Genomic DNA, 20,531 nt, shown 5'->3' with positions numbered 1-20,531 from the left:
ATCAGTCAGCAGATATGAAAAAAAATAAAATAGTACCAATAGTTTGTTTTTACTCTTTAAAACATTTGGACTAGATGGTAACAATCAAAGATTAAAGCACTACAGCAACATCCGCAATATACCTTCATCATCAGTGGATATTTCCACCATGCTGCCTGGCGTTATAGGGCCCTATGAAATCTGACCCTTGGTTACTCAGAGTTCTCTCCATGATTTATTTCTCGTGTGATCCGTCCGGCAAAATTTCCCTGCCGTCCGGCACAGTTACACAGCTGAAAGTCATGCTGCAATGACGTTTCATATAGAAATGTCAGCGCAATGTGACTTAAGGCTGCATCACTGGCTACGTCACAGCGCTGGGCAGCGTCACACTGGAGGGCAGAGCTAATCCCTCCCCTATATAGAAAGAAGGGCGTATGGTTGTCAGCAGGAACAGTAAAGAGAGTAGACTGCCTACGTCTACTCTCTGCGTTTCAGCAGCCGTGTCTTTGTTACTGGGACTTTTTTGTAGCCAGCAAGTGGGGCAGTATCTGGACTGACTATCAGTTCAACCAGCAAGTGGGACCCCATCTGGGCAGCGCTGTCATCTGTGTTCAGCCAGCAGGTGGGGCTGGCTATCTGTGTTCAGTATCTAGTCAGCTCTTAACAATATAGTTTGAGTCAAAAAAGCAGGTGGGCAGTATCTGGGCTGCTCTAGGAGGATTTTCTACCCTACAACAATTTAAAACCTGTTAGGAATCGCATGAAACAAAGCACACTAAATCATCTGATGCTAATTTCACTAGAGGGACCAGATCCTACAGACTTTGATTATGAAAAAGCTTCAGACAACTGGGCCTCTAATAAGAAGAGAAGTATATATTTATAAAATGTTAATCTCGAGTGTAAATAAATACAAGGTCAGAATTTTAACATTTCATTATTGCAAAGGCCCCACCCAGCTACTTCTTGATGCCACTCGGCTGACAAACTTTTCTGGGGAGTCCTGAGCTTGTGTAGCATATAGAAGTTACTGCAGTGCCCTCAAGGTGAAGTAGAGTCTGTTACTACTCTACCCTTATTGCTATGTCACTGCTCAGAGGGTTGCACTGCACAAAATGCTATACCTGGCAAGTGTACTTTGTAACAAGATAATCCTAGAATGCTCCATCTAGAAGGAACTGCAGTCACAAATCATTTACTTTGCAACAGGTGGTGGATAGGAAAAATATTCATAATTAAAGATTTACACAAAACTTTAGAACAGAAGCAAGGCCGATGTGTGCGAACATGAAATTCATCCATTTGCTCTTTGGATAGAGCTCACAGTAGCAGATTATAATGCTGAATTATGTTACTCACTGAAGGGTGGGAGGCTATAGAGTATTTTACATTCATTTTCTATATGACTTTTACACCCAGCTACAACAGAATGGATATTGTATTTGTTTTTCTGCATTTTGAAACAAAAGTGTTTATAATATATGCAAAATACTTATACAGGGGTCAGTTCAATTAGATGCGACTTACTTGTGACTGCTATATGCGGCACTTGCAGTCAGGGCACTGCAGGGCAGGGGGCGCTGTTTGGGCCGGTCAATTTTCCTGTTTATTACCATTCTCACTTGTAGCTTCCTCTTCTTTTATCCTCAGCATCTCCTGGCTGCCACAGGAGTACCCCTATCTCTTCCCTGGCCCTTACCCATGAAGCCATTGCGCTTTGTCAGGTGCATCTTATGTTCCTATTTAAAAAATGGGTTTGGGGGGTGCCAATGCTCTCTCTGGCACAGGCCACCAAAAAGTCTAGTTACGGCTCTGCTTACAGTACCTCCGGTCTAGCGGATTTTTGTACAATGCCCCATAGGGCAACCAAAGAGCAAGCAAACAGAATCTAGCTATTATTTTATAGCCAGTACTAAGTAAATGATAGCTAGAAACTGTTGGTTGCTCTTGGAAACACCTCCACCTGTGCCTCTTTAGAAGACTTGCTACATCTCCCTCTATGTGATCCATCCACTTGATCTGACCACAGTACAGCTGGATCTGTACATAGAAAAACTGTGACCAAACATTGGCATTTGAGTAGAGCGAGTGTCATTTGCATATCATTCACAGAAGCCACCTTACTTTTACATTTTTAGGTATACATTTTTCTTACTTTTATATTTTAGCCATCTGTTCCTGAAGCCTGCAGCTCTGGGATTTTCAGCATGCTCACTTGATTAATTTTGTAAATTGTTTCTCCTTTTACAGCACCCACTCTGCCTATTCTGGCTGTTATTAGCCTTTTCTAAATGTCATAGATTATTCAAACAGCTTATTAGAACTCATAAGGAGTATGCATCCATGACGCTCTCAATGACTCCATCGCCATGGTGATAAAATGTAATCTGTAAAATCAACATTTGCTCTCTAAGGTCTGCTTTCTCTTAATATTTTATTTAGGCTTTCTCTGTCATCTAATATTTGGGATCTCTCTCAGTGTTTCACATACTCTTCACATAAGCCAAAGAGACACTGCATGGTGGACTAAGAACCGTGTATAAAGATGATTACATATAATAAATTATAGACGTAATAAACAATGTTGTAAAATGTAATTATGCCGGCCTCATCTGGCAAATTGCCGATCAATTGTTGATTTGTAGAACCATGAATGTTATTAACCAAACATAAGACAACTATTTCCTAATTATGAATTATGTTTTAAAATAGTGTTAGTGGTCCACTATTTTATAATTATAATTATTATTCTTGTTATTCAGGGGCCCATTTATCAATGAGTTTTATCATACGCAACAAGTTTTAAAACTCATTGCATATGATAACAGAACAGTAGAACAATGCATCAATGGGCCCCATAACAAAATTTGGATAGAGCTAACCGATGCCACTCTAGTCTCTCAAGTCCTTCTCTCTGCTCTCAGAAGAGCAGAGTGTAAGCTTCATCAGAGCCTGTGCCGTCTAGCTGAGAAGAGCAGGGGCTTTGGGGGCAACGGGAACCTCATAATGGGGGGGTGTGACTACTGGCCTAGTAGTGGCCACACCCACTGTGCTCACCATTGTCCCGCTTTGCTATTCCATATAAGTGGTCTAGTGTTATAATGACTGAGTAATATCATGCTTGTTTTAATAAATGTGGCATTATAACTTATATTTATAGAAACCATAGTCGTCATTACAATGTATTTTGATAGTCTGTTGTATGGATTCAGCATCATGGAATTGATTTGAAATAAACTTTTCTTATGAGGTTATATTCATCAGCGGCACTGCAGTTTACTGATTACTTACAAGTTTTGAAAATACAACATTTTTTTTTACAACAGTTTTGTTCCTCCAAGTACACTTCTTCTGTTGGGTTATTTGCCTTACCAGCAATATTAAATTTCTACAGTATATATCTGTGTGCATACCATCATGTGTGTTTAATTTAAATAAAGATATTTGTATATTGAATATTTTATATTTGAATATTTGATAAAAAGGTTCATAATTTTTTCTGAAAAAAGGTCCCTGGAATCTATATAATAATAGAGAATGGTACATCCTGAGACGGTATATGTTCGGGAAGCCGGCGGACGCAATACCGACTGCCGGCTTCCCGACTGCTTAATCCCATTGAGGATTAAATGACAGGCGTCTAAATCTAGACGCCTCTCATTTTACTGATGCCGGGAGACCACGCCCGGCATCCCGATCGTAGGGATGCCGGGCGTGGACAGCCGCGCGGGGGGAGGGTTAGGTTTAGGGCTCCCAGGGTGGACTTAGGGTTAGGCACCCCCCTGGGAGGAAGGGTTAGGCTAGGGGAAGGGGGGGTTAGGGTTAGACACCCCCTGGGGGAGGTTAGGGTTAGGCACCCCCCCGGGGGACTTGGGTTTAGGCAGCGGGGAAGGGGGGGTTAGGTTTAGGCACTTAGAGGGGGGATTAGGGTTAGGCACAGGAGGGGAGGTTAGGGTTAGGCACCATAAAGGAGGGTTATGGTTAGGGGGTAGAATTAGGTTAGTTTATACTTACCTTTAGGATGATCAGGATTTCCTTCTCTGTCGGGCGGCCGGCGGTAATTCATACCGAACCCCCTGAGATGGACATTCGCCTTTTGAGCACAGGTGTGCCCCACAGGCATGCGCCCTCCCTTCCCTAGCCGCCAACGGCTCTCACTGCCGTGACGGAGAGTGTTAGACCAGCAGAGGTGAATCCTGCATCAGCACAGGTAAGCATTACAGGGGGGCAGGCTGAGGTGATCGGTCATATGCCGGGTTCATTATACTAGTGACCACATAAAGCAGGACACAGTCATGCAGCGTATACCTGGATTACTTACCATGGATATTTTATAAATGTATATTTTCTTTTAAAAATGTACCCAGCTTATACCTTCAAAAACGTAAATAATTTTTAAATCAAATATCTTTTCATCAGGAACATACGTTTTGCATGTTGCATTAATGTTTATGGTGCATGCAGCACAAGAAAATAGTAATGTATGAAGTAGTTTTACAACAGTGGTCTACAATGGACTCCTACTCTATAGGAGCGTAACTAGGTCGTGCGGCTGGTGACGTCGCACAAAGTGCAGGATGCCCTCAATCTGTTTGTCGGGCACCCTTTGCTATGTATATTAGTAGCGGTGTGCTTGGCTCTTTCACTGCAGCCCTGCCTGTCTCACAGTTACTCTTAGCTCCACCTTCCCCAGCTCCTGCACTCACTATCTGTAGGGAGAGACAGCGAGGCAGGCTTAGCTCCACCTCCCCCGACTCCCGCACTCACTTTCTGTAGGGAGAGATGCCAGGGCACTCTTGCTGAGACCTGTAGTTCCACTGTAAAAAAAACATTAAATCTAGATTTTACACCAGCCCTTTCAGCCCAGGACGGGTAGATCTTCGGGAGGGCATACCCTATTTTATTTTTGTGGTTCCCACTTTCCAAAGATTTCCATCCCTGGGCTGACCAGTTTTGGGTTGGGTAATGCTTTGGCAGGGGGACCCCACGCTGTGTGTTCAGCCCAGTGCTGGTTAATGGAAAATAGGGTGAACTCCACGCAGGTTCTTCCCCTGATTTTCCATGACCAGGCCAGACTGAAAGGTTATGGATTATGGTTATGGATAATGGATTTAAGGGGGGAACGCACACTGTTTACATTTTTTTTTACAGTTTTTAACTATTTTTGTTCTTTTAATCCTAAAACGCCTGCACAGATCATAGTGATCTGTGCAGTGCTTCTTTTTTAGAGGAACAACCAAGAATGCAGCAGCAGGCAGCCCGATTAAAAAGGGAATCATAGTGTACACTGTTACTTCATAGAAAATTAAATTGAAGGTGGCTGTGCTCACCTTCTCATTGTAAGAGTAAAGTGTTGGACAATATTTTAGTGCTATACAACAAATGGTTGTCCTTAGATTAGCAGTGTCTTGATTGGTGAATGTCTTTCACAGGGAAATAGGAGAAAGTGGGGAACAATAATGATTACCACTTTCAGCAAAGGCAAATGTAATTGTTCTTCCCCTCACCTTAACATTTAGTTTTACAGCCTGATGTCCATTTGTTTTTCTCACAAAAGTTTATAAGAAGTATTTTTGAGATAGTGCCAAGACTATCCCTTTAAAAATGTGCAAAATAAAAAACACTTCAATGAATATGGATGTATATATATATATATATATATATATATATATATATATATGTGTGTGTGTGTGCGCGTGTGTGTGTATATATATATATATATAGATAGTCAGATATATACACATATATATATATACACACACACACATTTTATATATATATATAAATATGCAGAGAGTGATCGAGAAAGCCTGTTTTGCCAGAATAAATGGCATGAAAAGGGTGAGTCTATGTTTGTGTTAGAGTATATGGTTTACCTTTAAAAGAATAATGATTGTATATTTTATTTATAAAATAAACAATATAAATGACAAATTAGTTTAGCCTATAGACTATGTAAGGCACAAAGGGCCGGATTCATTACAGATCGCTATTGTGATCGCGGCTGTGTTTACGTACGCAGGTTTGCTGCGAAAATATGCGAATGACTGCATCACAAAGCCGTCGCACAGTCAACATAGAGACGCCCACTAATGCTATCTCACATCCATAATACTTTCCAGTCCTGTGTATACATCGGTAACATCGAGTAACATCGGCCCCTCACGCACAATTACAGCAGGTCTGACCTTACTCAGAAATTGCTATGTACAATGGTATGTGGCAGCCCTATCTGTCTACTAGGGGTTACAGCCGATGCAGTCCCTAGAAGCCCGGGCTGCTTGTTAATTTGTGCGCATGTGTAGGTTGGAGATCCTGTACATGCACACAAGTCACATATTTCAGAGTGGCAGAGCAGACCAACCATGAATGACAGGTAGGAGCCCACACTGATTATAATCATATAATTAAAATATAAGAAAGAATGCTCACAGATAATCTAATATGATATTTTGTACTCTCACTAACGTGGTCAATAACAATCATTACAAATAACAAATATGGTATAAAACATATGGTATATACTTTGCTACTTTGAGTATGTGTTGCATCTCAAACTGCTGTCCATTGTGTAATAAAGCTTTTGTGTATAAAAGCTTGGATCCACCCACACATGGACAGCAGTTTGAGATGAGCCACAAAAACTGAGATACCTGTCTAATAATGCATAGGTCCTCCTATTGATCGAATTTCAGCAGCAAAATGACAAGGCATGGACTCCACAAGCTCACTGAAGTACTGTGTAGATAGTGTACATCATGCTGCCTGAATAATGGTCTACAATTCCCTAATATTCACCAGTGGTGAAACCCTTCCATTGATGGCACGTTGACCTGCCTTCCACATGTGTTATGTCAAACTCAAAGGTATGCTCCACCAGCCATAATCTGGTGACTGCTGACCAGTGGCGTAACTAGGGCATTTAGAGCCCAGGGCAAATCTAAATATGGACACCCCCATGTGCACACACCGAAAAATGGCCGTGGTCACAAGGGGCATGGCCACTTAAAAATGGGGCGTTTCAACATGACACACACCCCTTTCTCGTCACTCTGAACATTCCTTTCCATTCCATATGCACCTTAATGCAGATCCCATTACACAGTCCCCCTTATGCAGTGCCCCTTATACAGTCCCCTTTATGCAGTGCCCCCAGTAGTGGTCCCCCTTATGCAGGCCCCCCAGTAGTGCACCTTATACAGTACCCCCAGTATGCAATGTCCCCAGTAGTGGTCCCTCTTATGCAGGCCCCCAGTAGTGCCCCTTATACAGTACCCCCAGTAGTGGTCCCCTTATGCAGCCCCCCATTAGTTCCCCTTATACAGTGCCCCCCGGGAGTGGTCCCTCTTATGCAGGCCCTCAGTAGTGCCCCTTATACAGTGCGCCCAGTAGTGGTCCCCCTTATGCAGGTCCCCAGTAGTGATCCCCCTTATGCAGTACCCAATGTAGTGGCCCCCCCTATGCAATGCCCCCAGTAGTACCTCTTATCCAGTGCCCCCAGTAGTGATCCCCCCTATCCAGTGCCCCTTATACAGTGCCCCCTGTCGTGATCCACCCTATCCCATGCCCCTTATACAGTGCCCCCTGTAGTGGCCCTCCCTATTCAGTGCCCCCAGCAGTGGTCCAGTGTGCCCCTTGTGCCCCCAGTAGTAGTCCCCCCTATGCATTGCCCCAGTAGTGGTCACCCTTATGCAGTGCCCCTTATTTACTGCCCCCAGTAGCAGTCCCCCCATGCAGTGCCCCCAGTAGTGGTCCCCCGATGCAGTGCCCTTTATATAGTTCCCCCAGTAGTAGTCCCCCCCTATGCAGTGCCCCCAGTAGTGGTCACCCCTCTGATGCAGTACCCCCAGTAGTAGTCCCCCCCAGTAGTAGTCCCCAGTAGAGGTCCCCCCCGATGCAGTGCCCCCAGTAGTAGTCACCCCCCGATGCAGTGCCCCCAGTAGTAGCCCCCCCAGTAGATGTCCCACCTTGATGCAGAGCCCCCAGTAGTGCAGACAAACAAGAGTAAAAAAAAAAAACACCTACCTGAATCCCCACCCTCTGTTCCTGCCGCCGTCCACACAGCAGTCCTCCCACGCTGGCACACTCTGCATTATGGGAGAGACATCATGACATCTCTCCCATCATCCACTGCAGTGGCCGGAAGGCAGAGCTCATGATTGAGCTCCAGCCCGGCTCCTGCAGTGGGCGCAGCAGCAGCCAATGACAGTCTGTCTGACTCTCATTGGCTGCTGAAACACACACATCGCCACCACGCTGGCAGCAATGTGTGTAAATGTGTAGTGCAACCGCACTCACTGCGGTCTGCACTACACAGGCTAACTAGGACAGGCCAGTACCAGTCCCATGATGCCCATGGCACGAGCCCCAGCAGCCCTGCCCTAGTTACGCCACTGCTGCTGACCTGTACATCTGAGTGAATGTATGACATGAATGGATGCAAATTATCCGCAAGGATGGTTATGTAGCGTCCACCGGACATTGATGTCTGTAGGTGTATCAAGGGTCAAAATGCTTGCCAGCTGAAAACATCCTACACCATAGAACCACCACTGCCCTGGACTGACACTTGTTGGTATACAGTGTACAATGGGCCTGATTCAGAGCCACTCGCGAGCGGCTCGATGTTTGGCCACTGCACATGCGCCGCGTCTGGTGCATGCGTGAGCCCCGCCGAGCGACTGAACTTCATTCGCTATGGGGCTTGCTACAAGATGGGGTGGCTGTCGATGGTGAGTAACAGCTCGCCCCATTTTGTAGGCGGGTAGGGGGGTGGCTGCACAAACACAGGCGTTCCCTTAGGAACGCCTGGCATTTGTGGGAGGACCTACTGACATCACTACTGATGTCAGTAGTGGACTTCCTGCAGGGAGTCCACTCGGGCATGCGGCAGCCGAGACCCTACCCCAGTTTCTTGTTGCAAGCCTGATGGTTGCGATATTCGCGATGGTCTCCAGCCCGCTCACACAAGCTGTGGGTGGACACCCACATCTTTGCGAGCGGCCTGGAGACAAAAAAAAAAACGCCCACAGACCTTGCGAGCTGCCTGCGGAAGCGAGCGGATCTGGATCAGGGCCGTTGTCTATGGTGTTATCTCCAAACACGTAATCATCTATCTGCCCAAAACAGTTGGAACATCAACTTGTGGGACCAGTCTACAAGTTTCTAGTCATCTGGCATCCAGTGGCAGTGTTCACGAGCCAAGGTAATGTCCAGAGCTTTGTGCTGTGGGGTCAACAATGGAACTAGAGTAAGCCTTCGGCTCCTGTACCCCATAGAAGAATGGAACATTGCACTGATGATACTTTAAATTTTGCTGTTATCCGGGGCAATGTCTCACACTGGTCTGAAGTAACAGTGTGTGTCCATGATTGTCCAGAGTTTTTCGTTGGCCACAGCGTTGTTGCACACTGAAAGTCTTCCCTTCTGTTGTGTAGTTGCAGTACACCCTTAAAATTGTTGCACAGAAAAATCCAAATTTCATGTTGTATTCGTAGACGAAGTGATCCATCTCTCTGGCAACTACTAAAAAACCTCATTCAAAATCACTTAAATTGTGATGTGTTGCCATTTTCACTGCAAATTATATGACAACAGATAGCAGATATATCTGCCTACATATAGTACTTCCATTTAATGCGGGGGTGTGGTACTGAGAATGGAAGAAGGTGTCTCCTTTTTTCTGGCACATAAGTGTTAACTCCTGGTTAAAAAGTTTAAAACACAAAAATAATCAGTAAACCGCTAGAGCAGAGGTTCCCAAACGCGGTCCTCAAGGCTCCCCAACAGTTCAGGCTTTAGAGATATCAGGTGGCTTAATTAGTACCTCAGTCAATTTGATTTAACCACCTGTGAGGACTGTGTTATGGAACCTTTGTGCTAAAGGTTAAACAATAGTTTAGCTAAGCAAAAACTGAAAAATACTGTACATTTTAAACTACTAAAAAAAGGCTCCAGGGAACAAGTAACTTAAAGCTGTTCTACACAGGGGCGTATCTATAATGGGTGTAGAGTGTGCTGGGAACACGGGCCCCTGGGTCCAGGGGGGCCCAGCACCGCCCACCCACGGCCATTTTCCAGTCGTTTGCGCATGCGCAGTACAGGGAAAGTGGTCGACTCTAGGCACACTCTAGTGCCCAGTGTCTATAACTCTGGCGCTGGGCGCGCACAGCTGAGTGCCCTGCCGGCCGCCGGACAGGGAGGAGGGGGGCCCATGTCAAGGACTGCACACGGGCCCCCTCCTCTCTAGTAATGCCCCTGGTTCTGCAGCAAGGAAAAAGAGACTTTCCTGGAGCATGAAGTTCTGCCAGTGGTCTACTGAAGACCGGTAGAATGTTTTATGGACTGATGAATCAAAATGTAAAATATCTGGTTTATCACATAGGGGTTATGTACGCTGTCAAAAAAGCCAAAGGATGGCTCCTCAGTGTGGGCCACAGTCTGAGTTCTGAGCAAAGCGAAAAAGAGCAAGTGACTGTGCACCTTGGAAAAACCATGTTGAGCTGCAGGTGGGGCAGAGATATAGATATGGGAGGGGGGTGTCCAAACTGAAAGCTAAATTACAGTGTAATAATAAAGCTGTGCAGTATTTGTGAGCTACATGCAAAAGCAGCCAGTATTTCCCTTAATGCAAACAAATAAATGTATTTGCACCCCTTGCATTGCCTAGGTGCACAATTACTTGATCTAAATTAGTTTATTCCTAATTCAGAATCAGTCCCTGTGTATGGTTTATTTACTAAGAGAGGGATTAGTAAAAGCCACCACATCCCGGCGTGTTTAAGCCCAAAGTTTAAATGTGCAGTGATTTTTTTTTTTATAACAAAACACTCCATGTTTTCTATTATAAGCACTGCCCTTTGGGTTTAAGCACACTGGGAAGTGGCAACTTTTGCCAGGTAAGCTGGCTCTCAATTTGGATGTATTTCTGTATGTGCCTTTACCATGAGGCCTTACAATAGACACTTACATGGCCCAGAGTGTGTACTGTTATCACGAAGTGTAGGGACCACCAGTATCAGAGAAGCCGTGCTATGTATGATTTGGATATTTATAGTTGTTATATATGTATCTAATTTTGCATGTTTTTTATGTACTTTGTAGACTCTACCAATTGGTAGAATACTCTAACCTTTTTTAAGATTCTTTATTAAATCTTAAGTTTTATTATATTTATTCATTATTTCATCTACATATTATATTTTTCTGTATTTATCTCAAGAGTGCCCCAGAATAAGCATAATTTGTTTTTTCCTTCTTTGTATTAAGCAAAAAATACCCTCTTAAGCCGTGTAGTTGGTCTGGTGGCTTACCATGTATTTGCAAATGCATGCAATGAATATCTCTGAATTTCTATTACCAGATAGATTTCAAGTATTGTTGCAGGTACAATTTAGTGTGCTAGGGGACATCTGAGGGACACCGCCCTTTTTGTTTTTTTGTTTCATATGACCTCTCCCTTTCATGCACCTGAAGAGTATTGCCAAATCAATTTGAGCAGCTTCCACTTTAAGTGGCAAATTTTACAAGCCAACCCTTAGTAAATAAACCCTGTGACGCCAAATGTGAAACATGGAGAAGTGTGATCGTCTGTGGCTCTTTTTCTTTGTCCGTGATGGTGACTTGCACACTGAACCAAAAGCATGTTATTGTGCCATTCAGTACCCTTTGGTCTATGTCTAGTTGGGAAAGGGTTCATGTTACAGCAAGATAACCGAAAACATACCTTCAGACTATGGACCTGATTCAGACACGCTTGCTAGCAAGCGGCCGCTCATTTCAGACGATGTTCGAAAATGTGCACATGCGTGTAGTTCGCAGTGCGCGTGTGCAAACTAGTATGAGCGATCGGAATGTGCCCGCTCGCCCTGCCAAGACAGCCCAGTGGAATGAGTAACAGGAGAGGCCGTTTGAGGGTGGTAACAGGGGCAGGGCAGTAGTAACGGGGAGTGGAGTTGCGGATGCAGGCATGCCAGAGTGTTTCAACGCCGTTTCAGAGGCATGCATAATTAACAGGCAGTGTCATAGTACACGTCACCTGGTTGATTTCTTCACAGAACTGCTCGCAGTGCTTGCGGTAGGGTACAGTCAACCGCAAGCGCTGCGGTCAGATCCGATGGGATGGTTGTATATACTTCCTGAAGATGACGTACGCTAGTGGGCGGCTAAAGACAGGCATCTGTAAACACAAAGTGATTGCTCGCCAAGACATAGTGGGCGTGCTTATGTTTTGCTGTGCAAGCCGATGCCTTGCCGTCACTTACCTGAATTTCTATACGCTGGGAGTGAGTGGCCGCAACTAGCGAGCAGGTCTGAATCAGGCCCTATGTCAGAACTGCCTTTGAGGAAAAGAACAAGGCTGTATGCTTCAGCTCATGGAATGGCCAAGACAGTTTCCAGACTGTTTGGGATTAACTGGACAGAATGGTCAAAGCAAAGCAGCCGACATGTGCAACACATGTGGGAATTTCTGCAACCGCGTGTGTAAGAACCTCCCACATAATATTTGATTTCTTTTGTAGAAAGAATGCACAAGTGTCTTTGGCAGTTATATCTGCAAAAGGTGGCACTTAAATGAGTCAAAAATTTTGATAAAATTTTGCTCAATAAAATGATTCTATGATTTTTTTTTTTTTATCTCCAAATGTTTTTTTTTGTTCTATGCTTTAATTTCAGAGCACATTGAGACATTAAATTGTGTACATTTTAATAAATTCTCGAGAAATGTTCTAAAACTTTTGTCCGGTATTAGCAACCATTGATGGTCTAATGGTGATAGTGAGAGCTTTCCCCTTCTCAAAGAGGTTCAGCTGATGATGAACATAAGTGGAGAAACCCTGATGGTTAGTGCCAGGTGCAGATTGCCATCTGCGTATGTGCAGAGCTAAACCATCAATGGTTTCTAGCCATCGCCCATCGATGACAAAGCCGCCGATGGTCATCCCTAGATAAGACGGTGTGATGTGCCATTTCCAGTATCTAGTTGTAAGAGAGCGTAAGTATAGGTGTGTGGGTATGTTTATCATCTTGGTTCTGGTAGAACCAAGCTACAAGTAGGAGTAATGAAACCACAAACATTTTCCTTCATCCACATGCAAGAGATTAAGACAAAAAGCATAAAAAGGAGCCTATAGAGGTCCTGATAAGCATAATGAGCCAGGTTAGGGGCATACTTATTACTTATCCGGAATTACTCCCAATAATTATAATTTCTAATTGACGCTTATCATGGCAATAAGAAATTAAGGATCACTGGGATTTACCATGCATCCCTGGATGTGATATATGGTAGATCCCAGTGATTCTTAATTTCTTATTGTCATGATAAGTGGGGCTCTAAGATGAGCCCATCCCTGCGATGTGTTAGAAGTAAATTGATCACTACTGCAATCACTTTACTTTGAGACCTGACCGTGCTACTGTGGATTCCTTTCCCGGGAAACTTTGCTAAGTGTAGCCAATAGGTTAGAGCAGTGTTTCTCAAACATGGTCCTCAGGATCTCAAATAGTTTATGTTATCCAGGTCACATAGCAGGTGCACAAGTGTGATCATTACTCACCGACACATGTTAAAAGATTCACAGGTGGAGATAATTATTTCACTTGTGATTCTGTGAGGAGACCTGTAAAACATGCACTGTTTGGGGTCCTGAAGACTGAGTTTGAGAACCTGTGGGTTAGAGGTCAACACCACCTGAAGTTGTCTTAGCTATTGGGGCTAGAATGCATTGTATATTTGACATTTTAGAAGCTCCATAGAAACCTATGGGGAATGCTTTTGCAATGGAAAATGGAAAATGTTGGATCGCAGCAGATATCTGAAGCAGTCCCCCATACACCCTTTCCTTAGTATTTTCGGTAACCTCTGAAAATGGCAGTTTTGCAGGATATGCCCCAATCCATTTTTTATAAATATGCCCCTTAGTCTTCCGTGATCACTTAATACCTGTAATGTCTGCAGAGAGGATTCTTGTATCCACAGTGAATTGCCAGACTGGACCATGTCATGTATAACTAGAATGGATATATAGCAAAAAGCAGCGCTAATAGAATAAATGTCTGAATATACAATTTAATAAATTCAATCATAAAAACAATCAAATACATAAAAATGGCAATAGGCACATATAGCTTTCATTGAATAGTTTGCATGCATATAGTTAATGTTCATGGGATAGATTGAAAAAGCTGCATTTCAGCAGTGAAACACGTTGGTGAATTACTCTAATTTTCTGGCACTAAGCACTTTATAAGGACAAGCACCTTTATGCTTTAGGGGACAGCGTCCGGATTCTGGACTTTTGTACTGGTAACAGTGGCGAATTGGGACTATCAATGTGCGTTTGGGACAATCAGCTTTGAGACCATCGCTAACTTAAGGATACCGCTGGACTATTCTAATAGCCGGTAATATGTATCAGTAGCTGGACTAATATTTCCCTAAAGGACTTTGCCCAGTGCTCATCCAATATATAATAAGTGTCTACAGGGTTCTCAATCTATCCCATGAACATTAACTATATGCATGCATGCTATTCAATGAAAGCTATATGTGCCTATTGCCATTTTTATGTATCTGATTCTTTTTATGATTGAATTTATGAAATTGTATATTCATACATTTATTCTATTAGCGCTGCTTTTTGCTATATATTTCTATTATATCTAGGAGACTATCTCCTCCTCAGCAGCTGCTTGGAGAGTCAACTCCTGTCAGTGTTCTTTACTATTTTACTACTTTTATAGTTATTTTCCATATCTAGGATGGATCTTGACATTCTGCTTCAACAATTAAGTTCTTTAGATGAGTGGACATAGGAGGATTACAAGGAGTGGACAGAATAAAGTTGGCATTTTTTTTCACTGTAAGATTTTACTCCTCCTCTGACTTCAGTGGACTCCTCTCACCCCCAAGTTATATTTCCCATTGCATACATTAATTGGCTGCAAGTACAGAGAGTAAACTATGGGCCCTGAAGCTTATTGCATGGTTTCATCTGCCAATTGACCAGCACTTGTCTTGTACTACTTATTACTATTGTTTTTTATAGTTGCTAATCCAAAGTGTACTCAGGGGAGCTTTATTTCTAATGGATTAGATACACATAGACACATCAGAATTGTTTGTGGGAAAGTTATTCCACTATTTGTCAATAACTTACATTAATTTATATCTCATCTTGCTGTAATTCCTTATAGAATACATAATGTGAAGTGTTGCATTCTTTAAACAGTGAGATATATTTTACTTCTATGTGCATTACTTGGCTAATGAAAAGGATACACAATATGTATTAACAGTACTGTTGTTCATTACTATGTATTGTTTGTAAAGACGAAAAGGGTGGTGTATCCGAATTGGGAACTGATAGCATTGTTCTCACTTATGTTTTAGTATATAAGGGCTCCTGTACCACTGTTCACCCTACCCGATGAAGGGTCCATAGCCAACCCGAAACGTTGTTACTCTCTGCATGCCCTCACAATAAATCTTCAAGCATTGCATCTTCGGAGTGTGAGTATTTGATTTTCTTTTATTCAGGATACACCACCAACCTTTTGTCTTTACATGCATATTTTTTCAACAGATTTTGCTGAAGCAAGAACATGCTTTTTCCTTTCACAATTAGCAAAATTGGTCGGTTAAGATGTTTTGTTTCTTAATTAGGTACAGTTTAACCAAATTGTAACATTCTGGTATAAACCATTTGATTCATAAAGTTAATTCATCTTAAAATGTCATAACAAACTATACGTGTCCCAACTTCTTTTCAAAAAAATCATTGGAGCCATTAAAATATAATGCTTTCATTAGTCTTATTCATCCTGGCTAAAGATGCTTTACAAGTAAACTTAGATTCTACTCAGACCTTTTAACCATAAAACTGGCTTGAACACAAAGGAGGTTTTTTACCAAGTGCAATATGGCAGCTGAGCAGTTCAAACCAGCTTTGAACCCACTGTGTGATTTTATTTATTGGGTAAGCACCAAAAGTGCTGCCACGTAGTGTGGGTTAGCAGAAGAGCAGAAGTTCGCCCCAGCAGAAGAACTGTGTGAGGAGTGTTACGTGCAAATTAGGAAACAATTAAGATTTTCTTGTGCATTGTGATATTCAAATTTTCAGACGACGTAAAGGGGTGAAGTACAATCATTTGTCATTGAGTGGAGGTCCACAGGGCCTTTTCCACCCCACAAAAAGACTTACCTTCGGCTCTTCTGCAGAGATACGCATTTCCATACTCACTTCAGCAATCTATTTAAAAGTCTCACAAACACATACCTGCACGCTCACACTCACATGCCTGTGTGCACACACGCACAATATATCATATAAGTCCACTGCCTCCTTAGTCTGGTGATCTATAAATGCAGCTTAACAGAGCAGTATTTTAGGAACAACAATAAGAACCTTAATGTATTCATATGGGATGTCACTAAAGTGGTAGGAAGTTAGATCCTCATGCAACATTTACATTTTTTACAGTGTGCTCCAGAAATGATGATTCGCCTTTTGGCGTAGCTTAGCGCACTCCTGATTTTAGATGGCATCTCCCAAAAGTAATGCAGAGCCATGCACTTTGAAGTGTGCTAGGTCAACTATCAATACACACTGGTGGCAAACTAAGGTTTTTAAATGCGTATCAAGTGCACTTTGTAAATTACCTCCATAATGTCATAAACTGTGTAATACAGAAACTCTCATGCACTTAAGTATGTAAAACCAACCATTTTTGGATGGTTGCCATTTGCTTTCATTGATTAACATTCAAAAGATTATGTATTTCTATTGAAAGGGAGCTAGTGAAGTGGTGTTAACTTAGGTTCTGCTATGAGAAATGAACGAAACTAATATTTTCTAGTTAACATAATAAAAACACGTATAATGTAAATACAATATTTACCTATGAGCAGTAAAAGCAAGTTATGAAAATGAATACAACCATCACTTCAAAGAGTCGCTATTTATTTTTAAGGGAAAATAATGTATCATTATTTACTGCCTGAATTATTGTGCCTTGTTTGATCACTTTAATGTTGTATTTAGAAATAATTTATTGTGGCTATAAAAAATATTTAACTCCTTTGGCATTTTTTTTAATTTATCATGCAAATAGAATGGATTTATTCAGGAATTGTAACCGCTGATCTCAAAATACTCTGCATGTCAAATAAAATAAACAGAGCTCATTTTTAATTATTTACAAATAAAAGCAGACAGTAATTAATTACACAAGTATACACATAATTTGCATTATGTATGGAAGCCACCAAGGGGATTATAGAAACTCTGACAGAGTGTCAGAGATGCCCAAGCACTTCATTGATCCGTGCTTTATGGGAGGGTAACTGAAATAAGACCATTGGGGTGAGTACTTATGCATACTGTACCTCTGACAGTACACACACGATTTGAAGAAACATTAATGCACAGTCAGGACGTTGTTCCAATTGCAAAGGACTGTCAAGTGCTATGTACAAATTATTGCCGAAGTGGATGCCACACACATCTTCCTCTAGCCCATGCAGTATTTCCAGGGTTGTTTCAATGAATAGCAAGTAGGCTGAGAGGACCCTAGTGCTTCTGCGGCTTCAGGCAAGGCCTCAACATGGTGTGCAAACGCAGTGTCGTAACTAGGGTGGTGCGATCAGTGCCATGACACAGGGCACCGCAGGGCAGGGGGCGCAGTTTGGGCCTGTCAATTTTCCTGTTTATTATCATTCTCAAATGTAACTTCCTCTTCCTTTATCCCCAGCATCTCCTGGCCTCCCCTATCTATTCCCTGGCCCTTCCCCATGAGGTTATGGCCCTTTTGCAGGTTCTTATGTCCCTATTTAAAAAATGGGGGGGGCGCCAATGCTCTCTCTGGCACAGGGCACCAAAGAGTCTAGTTACAGCTCTATGACCACGTCCCGAGGGATGTGACGTTTCTCCAACATGACAAAACATACCTTCTTTGTTCCAACAAGACTAATGTTTGGGGATATGCTTGTGTAATAAAGTATTGTTTATTCTTATTTGCAATTCATTGGGAAAACAAATTACAGTTACAGAGTATTTTGTAATTCCAGCCTAAATTCATAAATACAAGAAGGCAAGAAAAAGTGTGAAACAGGAAGGAGGGCATCAACATTTTTGAATAGCCACTATACATATAACTACATATTAATGTAAATACACCTGTTTATTTGCTGATGATAAAGTGTACTTATTGCGCACAGCTAGTGGAAAAAGTTATTTTGTGAGCTTCAACAAATATGAGCATGCTGGCTATTTATTTTCACCATACCAATGTCACTAACCGTTAGTAATTAGGCTGAAATCTAATGAATATTGTTTTGGACCACAAAATGGTTTGTTATGGACAATAAAATTGCTTCCTCTTCCTGTACCACAGGCAGACTCACGCTAAGAGAGTGTACTGTCAGGAACAGACTATCAAATATAATTCCAACTTAGTGTAAGCATATGAGATTTAGCTCAGAGCAATAAATCCTGAGGTGGCCCTAAATATACAACCTACAATAAACTTGTGGTCTTAATACTGTCCTTCATTATGTATTTCATATTTTAGGGGTCGATGTACCAAATCTATATGTTAAGAATTTGATGAATACTAAGGGGTATATTTACTAAAGTGCAGGTTTTTAGAAGTGGAGATGTTGCCCATAGCAACCAATCAGATTTAACTTAATATTTAACTAGCACGTTCTAGAAGATAATAGCTAGAATCTGATTGGTTGCTATGGGCAACATCTCCACTTCTAAAAACCTGAACTTTAGTATATATACCTTTAAGTATTTTTAAATAAGATTCTGCTAAATATTAAATAAAACCTAAATCTTGATTTGATGTTTATAAATTTAGCCCCTGGAAGCAATACCTCATATTATAATAATGTGTTGAATCCTACTGTTTATGATAAAACCAAATTTGCTTAAAAAAATTTAATTTGGACAAATTTAAAACAAAATCCTGAATTTAGGGCATCTCTAATTTCTGATTTGGCCCATCTTTCTGTACTACTCCCGACCTTAAAATGAGATGACTCAGGCAGAATATAAATCGGAAAATGAAATCCACTATACCCCATCAAAATGCATCAGTCTAAACTTTACATACAATTATTTGTGTTTTGTGAAACATTAAAAATAACCATCTGATTTATTGCATTTGAAAATATGTTATTAACAGTAACCCATTTTCCCCTTTCAACACTTTCTATGTCTTTTGCAGCTGAAATCCCGTGTTGTAATGACCCCGTTAGCAATTTCGCCTCCTCGCAGCACCCCAGAACCAGACATCAGCTCTATTCCTCAGGATGCAGCTACTGTGCCCAACTCCGCAGTGCCACAGGCACTTACAGGTATAAGATCATGTCTATTAAACACTCAGAGAGCACAGTAACATTAAGGTGCATTTAATCCCATAAACTTCTAATAGCAGTGCACATGGGCGCAGATAGGGGGGCAGATGGGGCACGTGGAAATAAGCGGCGGATGGGGGGGTGCACCTGCCGTGAGCCAGAGCCAGGTAAAAATCACTGTTAACCTTGGGAGCAGTCAGCTTATCTGCATATAGTGCTCCACCTTTAGTGACGTAGGCGGGAGTGACAGAGGAGGTAGTGATACAATCTATTGCTGTCACCTGTCACTGTTTGCAGGGCTGGTGTGCCCACAGCCTGGACCATTTTTGAATATTTATGGCCGCCTCCAGCCTCCCTAGTGGTCTATTTGGGCCGGCTCTTTGGCCACATCACTCACACTACAGTATTGGTCATATAGGACATCTGTAGGACCAATAATAAGATAACCAGTGACATAAGGGCTGGCGGAACTTCTGAGTGCAGCCGTGACCAAGGAACAACTAATTTTCATGACGCGTGCTCCCACACCTCTCACAATTGTAAATGGCCATTCCCGGGAATTGAGGCAATATCGCACATTATTTCTACAATGTGTGACCAGGGAGAAGTGGATTAAAAAGTGAGGAAATCACCCTGAACCCCCCAAAAGTGGCAAATAACATAGCAGAACAGTATTAGAAGGTGGTTATTGGCCTTAAACAAAGTATTGGATGTTCTTGAAAGTCAAATGGTTAATTTTTTTAGTATTGGTAGAAAAGTGATAGGCAGCAAGTGTTTTTCAGCAAATTAAAGTCTGTCCGGAATTTTGGGGTACAGAAAATTGTATTAATGTCCTTTTTCAGTTTTTAAGACAAGTTTATAAAATGTTGGAAAAAACCTTTCAACTTACACCTGCAAGTTCAAAAGCACTTTACCATAAATGTAACACCCCTACATACCTGTCTCACATTTACCCATTTTTGAGCATTTTAGAGAAATGCACCTCAAAAGTGTCAGGTCAGTATTGGCCATAGTGTGCTATTTAAATGTCTCCAAATGCCTGATTATTCATTGTCAGAGAAGTACCAGAGGTTCTTAACATTTTGAAAAGATTTCCCCACCTTTTCCCATGCTCTTAGGGGTGCAAGGGAAAAAAATTAGATTTTGCTGTGAAATTTGTTCGGGAGTTTGTAATTGCAGAATT

The 20,531-nt window shown here is 42.1% G+C and overlaps 1 protein-coding gene across 3 annotated transcripts in view; it reads left to right on the top strand.

Annotated features, from left to right (window-relative positions):
- The window catches only part of SCML4 (Scm polycomb group protein like 4), a 116,979-nt gene that overhangs the window by 78,460 nt on the left and 17,988 nt on the right, over positions 1-20,531 (top strand). The window contains exons 3-4 of one of the 3 annotated variants that reach the window (XM_088460450.1): positions 15,377-15,496; positions 19,219-19,348. In XM_088460450.1, the coding sequence (XP_088316576.1) occupies positions 15,377-15,496; positions 19,219-19,348 (250 nt within the window). Of the gene's footprint in view, positions 1-15,376; positions 15,497-19,218; positions 19,349-20,531 lie in introns of those variants that run through there. The other 2 variants (XM_088460448.1, XM_088460447.1) reach the window with 2 other exon arrangements.

Source organism: Taudactylus pleione, unplaced genomic scaffold (assembly GCF_031769625.1).
Source record: "Taudactylus pleione unplaced genomic scaffold, aTauple2 ptg000046l, whole genome shotgun sequence".
Lineage (NCBI taxonomy): Eukaryota > Metazoa > Chordata > Amphibia > Anura > Myobatrachidae > Taudactylus > Taudactylus pleione.
Note: the sequence above shows the minus strand (reverse complement) of the source record. Positions and strands in the feature narration are given on the sequence as shown.